Source organism: Epinephelus moara, chromosome 22 (genome assembly GCF_006386435.1).
Source record: "Epinephelus moara isolate mb chromosome 22, YSFRI_EMoa_1.0, whole genome shotgun sequence".
Taxonomy (NCBI): Eukaryota; Metazoa; Chordata; class Actinopteri; order Perciformes; family Serranidae; genus Epinephelus; species Epinephelus moara.
The window spans coordinates 29,196,681-29,211,135 of NC_065527.1; the positions used below are offsets into that span (position 1 = coordinate 29,196,681).

General features: G+C 40.0%; 1 protein-coding gene across 2 annotated transcripts; it reads right to left on the reverse strand.

Annotated features, from left to right (window-relative positions):
* Nucleotides 1-2,572: 2,572 nt before the first annotated feature.
* gnb3b (guanine nucleotide binding protein (G protein), beta polypeptide 3b) lies at nt 2,573-14,099 on the reverse strand. Of its 2 annotated transcripts, none has more exons than XM_050034422.1 (9): nt 13,907-14,099; nt 10,432-10,549; nt 8,710-8,855; nt 7,052-7,115; nt 5,356-5,512; nt 5,169-5,235; nt 4,483-4,684; nt 4,073-4,289; nt 2,573-3,647 (listed from the first exon to the last, which is right to left on the reverse strand). In XM_050034422.1, exons 2-9 carry the CDS (start codon nt 10,498-10,500, stop codon nt 3,541-3,543), a joined length of 1,029 nt encoding a protein of 342 aa, XP_049890379.1. In that variant the 5' UTR covers nt 10,501-10,549; nt 13,907-14,099; the 3' UTR covers nt 2,573-3,540. The 2 variants fall into 2 exon arrangements, with proteins under 2 accessions (XP_049890379.1, XP_049890381.1); XM_050034424.1 differs by lacking the exon at nt 13,907-14,099 and adding an exon at nt 10,716-10,735.
* Nucleotides 14,100-14,455: the final 356 nt, after the last annotated feature.

A 14,455-nucleotide genomic window follows, 5' to 3' on the forward strand; every position in this document is an offset into this window, starting at 1 on the left:
GTGCCACCAAAGACGGGTATTTTAAGTTAAAACATGATCTTTTGAGTTTTTCCTTGTCTGCTGTGAGGGTCCGAGGCAGTGGCGTATGGTAGTGAGGGTGGGCCCCAGTGCACACTATTATGACGGGCCCTTGTGCCAGATTTTGCGTCCAAACAGCTACTGAATATTTTATAGTATCGGGGTGACATGATCAAATACAGACTTGACGTTGGAGAACATCAACATACATATGACCAATCAACACTGCAAATCTGTATATGACAAAAATACCATATAAAATACAAAATTATCCATTAAATAGATTTTTAAAATAGTCTATAGTTTACGTACAATGAACATACATACATATTTTTATAGGTTTTTATGGACTATTTCGCATAAGAAAAAAAGAAACATTCATGGAGATGGGTTTGACTTCTCAAGGGCATACATAGCAGATAGAAGCATTTGTATCTTAACATGTGGTCCTCTTTGAACACAGGCGTATCTCTGAGGTGACAAGTTGAATGACTCACCAGGGCCTGTTGTCTGCTCTAGAGAGAGTGGGCCTTCCAACCAAGGTCAGAGGGACATCATATGCTGTAAAGCCCTTTGTGGCAAAATGTGATTTGTGATATTGGGCTTTATAAGCAAAATTGAATTGAACTGAAGTAGGATTTTTGTGTGTAAACCGAACTAGACATTAACCTCAGTGTTGCTGAAATATAAAAAAATGTTAAGTTTCAACATATATGCAACGTAATAATATACAAATGTAACATATTCCTTGTTTGCAGAAACATAAATTGTCAACATTTATTCTGGCGACTGGATTGGCTTTGGGGAGTATGACATGCATTTAATGTTGTATGTTGCTTGAAAACTTTCCTCTGTAGCTTCATCTTTTATTATTTTTGCAAAAATAATTCATTTTACTTTAAAAACTGTTTAAAATTTTTTGTAAATGACTTTCCTGGAACTTTTAATGGCATCTTACTGTTTTCAATAGATTGGGTTTGCTCTGTAATGGAGATTTCTTGTGCTGTAATGGAGGTATTTTTACATTGCCACAATTTTGCACCAACATTTCCGTGTCCTCGCTGCTGTTGTGTGCAGGTCTGACTCATGCTGCTGATGTGTGTTGACCTTGCAACTTCCCCCCAGACTAATTTGTCCTCCAGAGCTCAAGAGCTGCACCTGCATGGGCAAATTTAAATCAGTGTTTCCTATGTGTACGTGTAGGAAATAATTTATCAGGGCATTGAGCGGTGTGAGCACCCTGTTGAAAATGAGGGGAATTATTATTCTCTCACATGAATCACATTTTTGAGGGGCTTAAGATGCATAAAAACTCATGAAACTTTGCACACTTATCAGAAACTGCTGACAAAAATGATAATTGATGGGTCTCATGCTCGGATGTAAAAAAAATGGCTCAGTAGCGCCCCCTAAGAAACTTTAACAAAGTAGCCCCCGCAGTAGGTTAAACCTACATGCAAAAAATCTGGTGTGGACATGTACCATGTATGGATGTACAAAAAAGTCTCATAGAGCCAAACCCTAAACCTAACAGGGAGTCAGCCATTTTGAATTTACTGGGCAATTTCTGTGCATTTTTGGCCATTTACAGGGGTCCAACTTAGAAGAACGTGTCCTAGAGATGTAATATGATTGACTTCAAATTTGTTCTGTGCTATCTAAACACCTTCAAGATGAAAAGTTTTTAAAAGCATGAGTTTTTGTAAAACTGTGTGACTGTGGTGATGCATCAAACTTCCATGATTTGCCACAAAACAGGAAATGGTTTGTAACTCCACTGTTCATCGTCCAATCTACCCCAAACTTCACGTTTTGTGAGAGTAATAGCCTGAACACATCTACATGCCACTAACTTTTTTTTAATATGTAGTTTTATCGCCACCTGCTGGTAACAGGAAATGACATGTTTTATACTTTGATGTACTCCTTCTATCAAGTTGACAAGATTCCACTTAAATTTGTTGATCCCTTCTGGTGAAAACTGTTCGTCAAACGGTACTGCTGTGGCATGGTGGCCATTTTTCACGTTTCTCCACAAAACAGGAAGTTGTTGTAACTTGAGCATACATTGTCCAATCTTCCTAAAATTTCTTATGCATGATAAGAGTCCTGCCCTTATGATATCTATGTGCAAAAATTGTAGTTATAGCGCCACCTAGTGGCAACAGGAAATGATGTTTTATACTTCACATACTCCTTCCAGCCCGTTCAGCAGATCCACCTCAAATGTTGTCAGCATAGCCTCAACACCTTGATGGTGCTTTCTTGTGACGATTGTGAGTTTACATCAAACGATGTCGCCATGGCAATGCATTATTCACTTTGACAGACAATTATTTGATTTACATAAAATTCACATGCTGTGGTTTACAATAGATTTACAGCAACATGATGTATAATTAGTGTGTTAGTTTCCAGTGCCACATGGCGGACACAGGAAGTGGTTCATCACTGCTTGCAGCTTTATTTGTAACGGTTATTCTTACATATTATATTCAAGATCATCCCTAACTATCGACACGCACAAACACACAGACTCTGACCTGGTGTTAATGCAGAATTCTATGTTTATTAGAAAGATTTTCAACAAACATTTCGTCTTTTTACAGAGGAACTGCACAAGTGTAAAAGTACTACAAAATGCAGCTGAGCCCAGGGGAGTAAAACAAAGTTTACAGAGTGTTTCACAGGTTGGACGGCCACCTGGCAGCCAGTCTCACAGCCTGACAGCCTGGCAACACCTTCCAACCTTCATCCGTCTGGGTTGGTCATCAGATTTCCATGGTGAGATGGGGAAACAGCAGCAGCCATCTTGGATCAAAGTCTGCTGGTTGTTAGCAGGGGACCCAAGATGGCAGCTCTACCATACACATATGCTCAGGATATGTGCAGCCCCCAAAATAATAAAGAAAGAAAGAAAAAATAAAGACACTGTACATCAACTCTCCATCCTAATATGTTAATCTATAAAATATAAATAAATGTACATATCAATACGTCATCTAAATATGTGCAGGGCTCTTTTACAGGTCAAAGACAATAAAAATAAATCTGTAATCCTACAGTCTTATTTTCAATATTCAAGTGTTCTTTCTTTTTTTATTGTCAAAAAATCTATTTGAGCTTAATTGACATTCTCAATAAGAGCTTCTCTCCTGCTCATTTATAATTTTGAATAATGTGCTATTTTTTTTATTTTTTCAGTGTTTAAATCGTCTCAACAACAAAAAAAACTCTCTTGCACATACAGCGGGATGCATCGTGCACTGTTTACCTGATGCCATTTATACAACTCAACTCATTCGCAAACGCTCATATTTTGCATACATGAATGAGGAAGAAACAGAGAGGGAGAGAGGAACAGAGGAAGATCTGAGCTCAAACATCTGCACCAAATATCCTTCAATCTCACTTGTCTCCTAGTTTAGTTTCCTCTCTTGTCTTCACCCTTTTCCTCTCCCTTTCCACCCCTTCCTCTCCTCTTCCACCTCCTCGCCCGGTGTTTTCCTCCGCCGAGATGCCTCAGTTCCACAGTTTGAGGAAGCTGTCCCAGGATCCTGTGCAGACACCCATACCATCTTCAGGGACGCCGGTGCAGCTCACCCTGTTGTCATGGCCGGATAGCACACCTGGAGAAGGAGAGGAGAGAGGAAAAGGGCACAGAACAGGAAGTATGGAGAGGAGAGGAGAGGAGAGGAGAGGAGAGTGATTGATTAGAACATTATAACAGATTTCCACCAATGAGTAGCGTGCCCTGAGCGTGCCTGGACATGCATGCATACGACCTCAGCCTGAGCAGAGTTCAAACACCCGTGTATGTCCAGACACACTACTTGTCTGTGCATTAGACTGCTGGCACTGACGTGTTTTGAAATGGTAATGTTTCAGTGAAAATACACGTTTGGTAAGTGCTGAACTTAACACTGGACAAATGAGACTTGGATTAAACTGCGTGGCAAAGTATTCTTTAACTTCCACTCTGAAAACTCTGTGGACCATTTATCACTCTGAATTCACATTTCTGACTGGTACTACACACATTGCCCCCACTCACCAACTTTCTCTCCCTTCAGTGAGTCCCAGATGTGGCAGTTGAAGTCGTCGTAGCCGGCAAAGATAAGGCGGCCTGAGTTGGAGAGAGCCAAAGACGTGACGCCGGCATTCAGGCTACTGTCCTGGTAGCCAATCACCTCCTGGTCGGAGCGCAGGTCGTACATCTTGCAGCTGCAGTCGTCAGAGCCTGTGATGATGCAGTTTCCACTGGGGAAGAACTGAGGCGGGGAGAAAAGAAGAACAGCTTGTGTTGTTTTTTTCAAACCTTTCTCAAGTTTTGTCCTGAAAATCATTTTAAAAAATCATCTTAATTCCTTAGCATTGGAAAATTAGGATAACATTATTAAACTCAGTGGGACTCTCCTTTTTAAATAAAGGTTAATTTAAAATAATAAGTCACAAGGTCCTCACAGAGATGGCGTTGATGTCACTGGTGTGTCCGGAGAAGGTCTGCTTGCAGGCCCCTTCCCTCAGGTCCCACAGCTTGGCCAGGGAGTCACAGGCTCCAGAGATGAAGGTGTTTTGATCGGGGGAGAGAGCCAGTGACATACAGTCTCCAATGTGGTTGGTGAAGATGATCTTCTGCTTGCCGGTCTCCAGATCCCACAGACAGCTGGAGAGGAGAGGAAGGAAGAGTGTTATACATGAGGAAGTGCAAGGAGAAGTGACCCGAAGTTACCATGAGATGGTAGAGCTGGGGAGGAGTGAAGGGGATTGAGTGACTTGAATTAACTAAAGTGACATCTTGCAGACAGCCTGCCACTCAAAGCAGCCATGCCCTTATTGATGGGTAACTTTAATCCTTAATAAAATCTAAATGGGTGAGTTGTATTCAACCAGCGTACAGTTGTCATGAACAGGTAAATTATCTATAGAGATTAAAAGCATTTTTTGTACCAGGATGAAAACATGTTTATATCTGCTGTAAAGTTGGACATTTCAACATGGGGTACTGTGAGAATGTATTAGCTCTTGGAGCCTCAAGTGGCCATTAGAGGAACTGCAGTGTTTGACACTTCGATGTTTGACTCATACTTCAGCCCCTAAGGTTACAGCCTGATCGTAGCTGAAGGCAAAATGATCAATGATGAACTCACCAGGTGGTGTCACCGGAGGCTGTCAAGATCTCAGTGTCACTAAGGAAACGGCAGCAAGAGAGGTAACCTGGGTGGGAAATCAACTAACCGTCAGTCTGACCATGCATCAACCCATTTTTTTATGCTTGTATGTAGTATAAACTTCATTTCGATGTTTCCCTAAGTGCATTTTAAATGTCATCCTCACCTGTGTGTGCGTCCAGCTCCCTGAGGGTCTTGGGGCTGGCAGCCTTGATGTTGTACACTGTGCACATGTTATCCAGACCACCGCTGGCCACCAAGTTACCAGAGGGGGCGAAGGCGACGCTCATCACCCAAGCCGACTTTAGTGGGACAGCAACCAACTGTGGAGCAGAAATTTAATTTAGGTGAGTGCAACCCAATCGCCAGAATATATTTTTGTTTCTGCAAAGCATGAATAGGCCCGTGTTACATCAGTGCATTTTATATGTAGCAGATATGATGAAGCTTTACATTTCTTTATGCTTCGATGGTTAATGTCACGTGACAACACTGTGGTTGGTGTGTGGATAGGTTTAAGCACAAAAACCACTTGGTTAGGATTAGAAAAATATCATACTTAAAATACCTGCTTTGGTCCCTACAAACACTGCTGGAAATGTCCAAAACTACTGTGGAGCAAAGCCAGCTTTTGTTGCAACAAACACACCTGGAAATGTCATGAAATCCTGTAAAGAAATACCCACTTTTGTTACTATAAACACGGTGGGATATATGCCCCAAATCTTGTTGACAAATAACTGCTTTTGTCGCTACAAACACGCCAATTAAAGTCCCACAATTTATAAAAAATAATACCAGCTTTTGTTGCTATGAACACAGCTGGAAATGTCTCGAACTGTCTTTAAAAATACCTGCTTTTGTGCTGGAAATGTCTCAAATTCTTGTTGACAAATACCCACTTATTTCACCACAAACACAGATGGAAATGCCCCAAACTCTTATAAAAAAAATACCAGCTTTTGTTGCTATAAACACAGCTGGAAATGTCCCAAACTCGTGAAAAAAACGAAAGAAAAAAAAACAATACCCGTTTTTGTAACCTGTTCAAAACTAGTGCTTAAAAGCTGTAGATACTGGTCACCAGTATTTTCTGCAAGTAGGCTACTCAGTATCTTTAAATCTAAACTTTTTATTCCCAATTAAAAAAAAAAATTGTTTTGTCAATACTCCCACCAGAAGTTCCTGACAATGTGGAAACAAAAATTAAACCATCACTGAATGTTTACACACCACTGAAATCCAGACTAATCTACTTATTTGAGGTTTGGAAGGTGAACTACCCCAACCAGTCAGGAGAAAACACTGCCTCACCAGTATCTGACAGATAATATCTGGGTATATGTGAAAAAAAATAATATTAAGATAAATTATTAAATCAGTCTAACCCAGTCTTACACTGCTATGAACACATATCTGGGAGCCTCTCAAACACACTGTTTAGGATCACTTAAAGCTGAACACAAAATCAAATCTATCAAAATAGATTGACAAACTGACTTTATTGTATGAATTCATTAATGGGCCAATTTAGTAAAATGAAATTCAGTGGTCCAATGTCAAACAATGATAAATGCCCAAACACATTTAACAAGAATACTGCAGAGAACACTTTCTGCCTCTCATAGCAGTTTAACTGAAATCATTGAAAAATCATTAAATTCAGCAGTAAGTGAAGAATGAATGAAAAAAAAAACAGAAAAAACTTAAGTAATATTTTGTGTTTTTACAGTATGGTATTTATACTAGGATCTAAATTCTTCCACCACCACTGGATGTCAGTATGCCTCCGCACCAAACACTCTGCTGAGAAGAGTTATGTAATACAGACTTAATAATATACATTAAGTTTGTGATCATACCTTGTTCCCTGTGAAGCAGTCCCAGACGAGAAGCTTGCCATCCTGTGATGCACTGACCATTTGCCTGTGAGAGAGACAACATAGCCACTGTGTTTGAATATGATTCAAATCTTCATTGTTTTTTTTAATGGAAACAACAAGAAAATACTGTTCATTCCAGATCATCCCACTGAAATCTGATATTTACCACTAGAAAGACTGCAACTTTGTGGATCAGATACCTGACAGCAGTGTCTCATCATCATTATCGTCATCATCAATAACTACTCTTGTCTTAAATGCCTTAAGTTTGAAGGTGCTACACAAATACAAGTGCCTATCCTGTTGTAGCAACTAGTAGTAGGCTACTACAATAAATAGCAGTAATCTAATATCTAATATCTCTTTAAGGTCAGGAAATTGTGGATTGTTAAAATTAACAAGATTACTATCGCAGTTTTTATGAAAAAAAAAAAAAATCACACAAAAACTTTTCTCAGACTTCTGATATAATAGTAGCCTGGAAATATCCCAAACTCTTGTTAAAAAACCCTGCTTTTATCACTACATACATAGCTGAAAAAGTCCCGACCTCTCATTAATAAATACTAGTTTTTGTCACTACAAACATGGCTGGAAATGCTCCAAACGTGCGTTAAAAAATACTAGTTTTTTTCACTGCGTACATGCCTGGAAATGTTCTAAACTCTTGTTAAAAAATATTAGGTTTTGTCACTACTAACACTCCTGGAAATTAGTGATGGCCAAATGAAGTCTCATGAAGCATTTTCTTTATTTTATGAGCCCAGTAGATGGCGCTCTTGGTTTAAAGATTGGGGCTCAAAGAATGGCAATTCAGTGTGCTTTTAACCTTATGTTGAACAAAAAGTACATCTAGTGTTATCATAAAATAAAGAAAATGCTTCATGGGGCTTCATTTGACCATCACTACTGGAAATGTCCCAATTCTTGTTAAAAATATTGGATTTTGTCACTACTAACATGCCTGGAAATGTCCCAAACTCTTAAAAAAAAAAAAGTTAGCTTTTGTTGCTTCTTTTTCCCTCTGCTGTCTCACCCCAACATTAAGTACCTTAAATGTGAAGCTGCTATACAAATAGATGTGCATATTCTATGTAGCAACTGGTAAAAAATCTTTCAAGTGAATGCATTATGCTTCCATAATAGCTATCTATTGAAATAAATAAAAAGAAAATGTCATTACAATTCTTTTTTTCTTTAATTCTGTCTAACATGCACACAAAACTGCCAAAATTCTTAAAAGACATTGTAGCGAGACAGAAAACTAAGGCAATTAACCAAAACCTTTTCCAGAATGGGGAACAGAGCGACTTCACTGAACCATTCAGATCATGTCTGCCCTGAGATTTATTGTACCATAGGCCTTATGAAACATCACAGCAGGAAAAGCATAAACGTATATAGTAAAATTTGTGAATTAATTAGCTGAATTCCATTAGGCTGCTTCAGTTTCAGGGTCCTGGTATCCTGCATGCTGGCTCACTGTCACACTGTCACCATGGCTTACTGGGACACTTCAACAGAGAGGAGCCACTGATAATGATGTTAGTAAGCTAGTAAGCTTTTCCCAGTGGGACAAGTCAAAAAGTCTTGATGAGCCCTAGTGGAGAGACCCCTATCACCCTCCTCATCCTCACCTGGAGTCAGCGGACCAGTGCATGGCATAGATTTTAGCCAGGTGACCCTTGAGTGTCTTCCTGAGCTTCAGCTGGACTCGGCCCACTGCGGACGCCCCTCCTGCTGCTGCTGACATGCTGCCATCATTCACAGCCTTACGGGCCGCCTGGTGGTCACAAGGGGAATTACATGTTGGGGCGAGACATCAGAGACAAGACAGAAGACAACAGCAATTGACAGCAAGTTAAACTCCAGTTTGAAATAGAGTTAATTAAAATGATACTATGCAGGCTTAACTTTGGGTTCAACTGTGCGTCATATAAGGACATAATGATAAGATAACAGCACCAGTAGCAGTGTTGGGAAAGGTAGTATGAAAGGTTACAATACTGTAACCCTGGGTAATGCTCTCCTCCAATCACAAGCATGCATTCGCCTACTGAAATCTGCATAAACGTAGCAAGCCATTCTACCTGAATACAAGGGTGGGAATCACCAGAAGCCCCATAATAGCAGATTACAATTTTACACATGTGCTGATACGGAATAACATATTTTGCAATACACTGTGATTTAATATCTTTTTTTCAGCTGCAAAATATGTCCTCAAAGGAAAGCTTTGTCAACATCTGTTTTATCTAAAAAGATAAAGTTTTAAGTCACTTCATCTCGCTTTATTTTTATTGCAGCAAAGTGTATAAGGTTGACTGAAAATTCTCATATTCTAAATATGACTCATATTCAAGTAGGCTCCCAAAAGTTCAATTTGTGTTCGCAATATTTTTAACCTATATAATAAAAAAAGATACTTGGCATCCATGTGTCGATACAATATTGCCACCAAACATATCGTAATCCTGTGCTGTATCGATTCTTCTCTCCACCGCTACCAAATACGCGCAGACCCCACAGTATATAAGGCAGCACACGCTGCTGTCTGCAGCATAGGAGCAACAGGGCCCCTGGGTTGAGGGTTCCGCCTGTGCTAACAAAACTAGGGTTAGAGTATTGTAAACTTTGTTCTGTCTCACACAGGCTCCAGCGGGTACAGCAGGTGGAGCCTGATGAACAGATGTCCTGACATCAACCCAGTCACACTGATTCTGACCAGCTAAAGTTTAGTCGCTGCGTCAGCCTAGGAAGTTGCAGTGTAGAAGAGGGCCCCAGTCACTCCAAGGGGTATGTGACTGAACTAAGAAGACTGATGGCCTAACCCTGCTGGGGTTAGAAAGACAAGCAATAGATGGTCGGGCAATCACCAATCACTGACAAGAAACAGGATAGCAGATTGAACGACTGCTTTTATGTAAATTTCAGAGGGCAAATGTGTGCTCGTGATTGGGGGAGAGTATTACCCAGAATTCCTGTAGCCCCTGTGAGATCGAACAGCAACAGTAGATAGTACTAGTACTAGTTGTTGTAGTAATGATGTTTATTTTACCTCTTGTCACTGTCCAACAAAAAAACCATGTATCTCCAGTTGTGCTTATTTTGATTTTTTTTTTTGTAAACTAAAGGTTAAAGTATTTCAAAATGGTTTGAGAGAATTCTCCTTAGGCTAAATAAACCCTTATAACACTGAGATGTGTTGTTACAAAGATGAAAACAGGGCTGTTCTTTGGAGATACATGGTTTTCACAGGACAGCAACTGTTTTGTTTTGTCAAATCTGGTGTCAAGATGCTTCCCACACCTTCAACAGGAAGCACCCACTGTATGGTTCACCCCGCACTTGTTGCTCACCTCAATCTGTGCACGGAGGCCATCGCACTCCTTTTTCAGCGCATCCATTTCAGCTTTCTCAGCTGCCATGGCGACGGTTGCTAGGGGATGTTACTGACGGAAAGAAGAAACTGTCACTCTGAAACAGAAAAGAAAGGAAACGATAAAAGGAGGAATAATGGACATTAAAATGTTTTGTTATGTAAAGTATCAACAAGTCACAACAACAACTCCAGCTTGATTATTAGGTCACTGCTGTCACACTGCTGTCGCAGTACATTACAGGAACACACATGTCCACTGACCAGGCTGCGCATCACTCACTGACCCGGATACCTTGATCTGAAACACTTGGGTTGCTGTTACACCATCAAGTCTAGGGTGAAGATTAGACACATACCTGACAGCTTTAATCCCTCGCCTTAAACCAAAGTTGTAATACTCTGAGCTTTCGTACTGGTCGAACTGTGATGCAGAGTGTGAAGGGACGGATGGGTGAGGAAGGAAAAGGACAAAATAAGACAAGGGGAGGTAAAAAAACAAAGTGGCAGAAAAATACTATTCATGGTGGGAAAGAAATAAAAGAAAAAGACATTCTGAAAGGAGAGACTGTGCAAAGAATATGAAAGTATGATGGAGAAATAGAAGCTTCTTCTGCAAATGTAAAGTACGTAGGAGAATGTTGGAGACAGAGGATTGGAAAAAGAAGAAAAAATTGATAGATAAACAAATGTTAGTCTTTTTTTACTGTTAGCAAGCAATAAAATATAATCAATAATGTTTGCTGATTATTAGTAAGGCTATAATTTGTTGTTTTTTATTGATGCACACATTATAACATTTTGTATATTTAATATTTGTTCATTGATAAATGGTTTGTAAACCATCTATAAACATTATTTGGGTGGCCATTATAAAGTTGCAATGCTTATTGATATGCTGCACAGTATTTATTAACCATTTAACAAGGTATTCAGTTATTAACATTACAAAACACTTAGAATTGTTACAATGTGTGCAACAATATACTGTTAAAATAACATAAATTATAGCATTACCACTACTACATTAATTATTGTTCTGTTTGTTAACAGTAAAATAACTATCAACTACAGCATGTAAGCAGCATGTCCCTGGACTTTATTAGTGCATTTCTGAATTACACAGCTGAGTTTTAATATTAGATATCAATGATAAATCACTAGAAAGCCAAACAAATGACAATACTCCTCTTTAGTTTTTATTAACTGGCTCTGACATCGCACTTTCAGAACTTTCAGGACTGAAGAAGCCTCTTTCAATGAGAGACAAAAGGTCTTCAAGAATCTCAAGCAAGTCCAGTTGCCTATGATACAGCACGTAATTTTACCATGACCTGGATGACTGAGAATGTTCACTGACATCACACTTTAAGCTTGAGTTTATGAGCATCTTTGGGATTCTCATTTTGAGAAAAAACAGCACTCTAAAGCATGTTGAACACAGTTTTTCAAATGTTTGAGCAGCACTTGCGCAGTAACTACCATCAGATTTGTAAGCTAAAGTCTTTTGGGGGCCTTGTTAGCTTGAACTCAGAGCAACGTATGATGACTTCAGCAGAAACACTCACCAACAATGTCACAGTCAAGCAACAACAAAATGGCTGTCCTAATATTTAATGTAGAGTTCACTCCTGGTGTGCAATGTCCTCATTTTCTTTTCTACCTGACATGTTCCTTCACTTTGACGTCATTTTCATTTCAAGGCCTGCGTGCAGAAGTTGTGCCTAATACTCTTTAATAGGATACTGACGTCTGACTAATTCAACCTCAACAACCTCTTGAGGAAACTCTTAAAAAACTACAAGGGTGCAGCTCCACAAATTAGGAAAATATAACTGTTAATTCTGTAATTTGCTGGCGTGACACAGCAGGTTGCAGGCAATGCATGAGTGACATAATGCAAAAAATGAATTGCGTATGTTGCAAAAAAAGTACAGTGAACTTTTAACCGTTTGTTGTCTGAATGTTCTCTGCAGCAGTTTCATGCCTTTCTCTTATTATTACATTTATATATTGATAGTAACTAATAAATATGGGATGCAACACTGCAGTCTGTGGGGACACAAGATGGACAAAATAAAAAATATTGAAGAAAATGATGGAAGGATTAAAGAGCTCACCATCAACTAATTGTTTTAGATTATGCAGAAATGCCAAACACTTCCTGGTTTCAGCTTCTTAAAAGAAACAATTTGCAGCTTTTTCTCTATTTTGTACATACTGTTTCATTTTGTATCTTACAGTTTTAAATGCTCAGTGGGCAAAACAAGCAACTTTGGGCATTTGGCAAGTGTCCACAGACCTTTTAAAGAATAAATACTTGAAAGATTAATGGAAAAATTCTTCTCAATAAAATCAATTTTACAGTAGAAGTGAAGGATGTGGCCTACGTACAGCACAGGTAGCAGCTTGAGCCTGTAACAGGATGCAGGATGGAGGGTGGAAGATATGGGAGAGGCAGGGGTGGTGCTGGTGATTTGGGGTGGGTTGCCACAGGGCTTTAAATCCCAGGCAGGAGATCTTAAGGGAAGCTTTACCGGTCAAATCTCCTGTCATCCGATTACTGACTGCTCTTTACCTCGGGATCAGAGAGAGAGCGAGGGAGGGCGATGTGGATGGTTGGAGATGTGGAGGGTCGGTTATAGTCAAACATCAGCAGCTCCTCCTTTACTGTCCCCTTGTCTTTTTTGATGGAAATGATGGTGCATTAGTGCTCAGTGCTCCTACACGCGAATGTTTCTGCTCTCAAGTAAAACCATTTTATGAAGCTACTAAAACAATAAGTCAACATAACCAAAAAACAAGCAAAAAAACAAAACAATGGTATCAGTAAAAAAAACAAAACCCTGTATGCTATAGCTACCCAAGCAAACCTGCATTGTAGAAATCTACATGAGCTGGGTGAGGTTTGGCTTTGTGTGATGGATCAGGCTGCAGCTTACTGCTGCCACACCTGAGGCACCAATCCTCTTTGGCAGCTTCTCTACAATCCAAAGATCACCTTCAAAGGGTTTAAGGAATCATTACTTTGTGTGCAAGCGTACACAGGACTGATTTTATTACTCTCAAGAAATCAGAGTGAAGTAGCCTTTTTGCATGAAAAATGGCCAATGAATGTATTAAAACAACTCAGAAGTGAAGAAGCAACTCAGAACATTTGCATGCAAAGTCACTACCAATGCTCAAACTGCAGCTGCAGCTACATTTCAGGACTTGCACGATGCCATGTGAAGAAAACCCCTTTAATATACAAGTGTTCTATCTTTTTCCTGTGCTGCACAGTGAAGCAAAAGTCCACTTCCTGTTTTATAAAATCCCATTCCTGCCTTTAAAATCTCACAAAGTAAGATGACGCAGGTTCAGAGAGATTCACCACAGCTCCAAACGTTCTCCAACAGCAGAAGAAGCACCTTAAGTGAGCACAACTGCACAGATGCATAAAAGAAGAAACTCACCTGTTCCACACACAATGTGGTCCCTTCTCTTCCTCTGCAGCTCCTGGTCCCAGACACCTCCGGCCCTTTGAGCTTTTTTAGATTCCACAATCCCAGGGTGCACAACCTGCTCGCTGGCTCCTCTGACGCTCTCCCCCGGCAGACTGCTAGCAGCTTACTTGTGAGAAACTCTCTCTTTCTCTCTCCCTTCCTCCACAGTGAAGAACAGATGAGGATTGGAGGGGATGAAGGAGATAAGGGATGAAGGGATAAAGCTCAAAGATGGAAATAGAGAGGGAAGGAGAGAGAGAGAGAGAGAGACAGGGAGAGGGAGCACGGCGAGAGGAGGTAGGTAAACCGATTGCAAGGAGAAAATGAGGTTATGAGGTCAAAAGACAAGAGCAGGTGAAGAAATGAGAGAGCAGGGAGAGAAAGGGAACAGGTGGAGATGAAATGTGAGAATATGAGAGACGCGACAAAAGATTCTGGAGGTTGGCAGAGAGATTACACCTGTTGCACCTGAAAATTGGGCACTGAAGGAAGGAAAGTGACTCATCAGCTATACACATA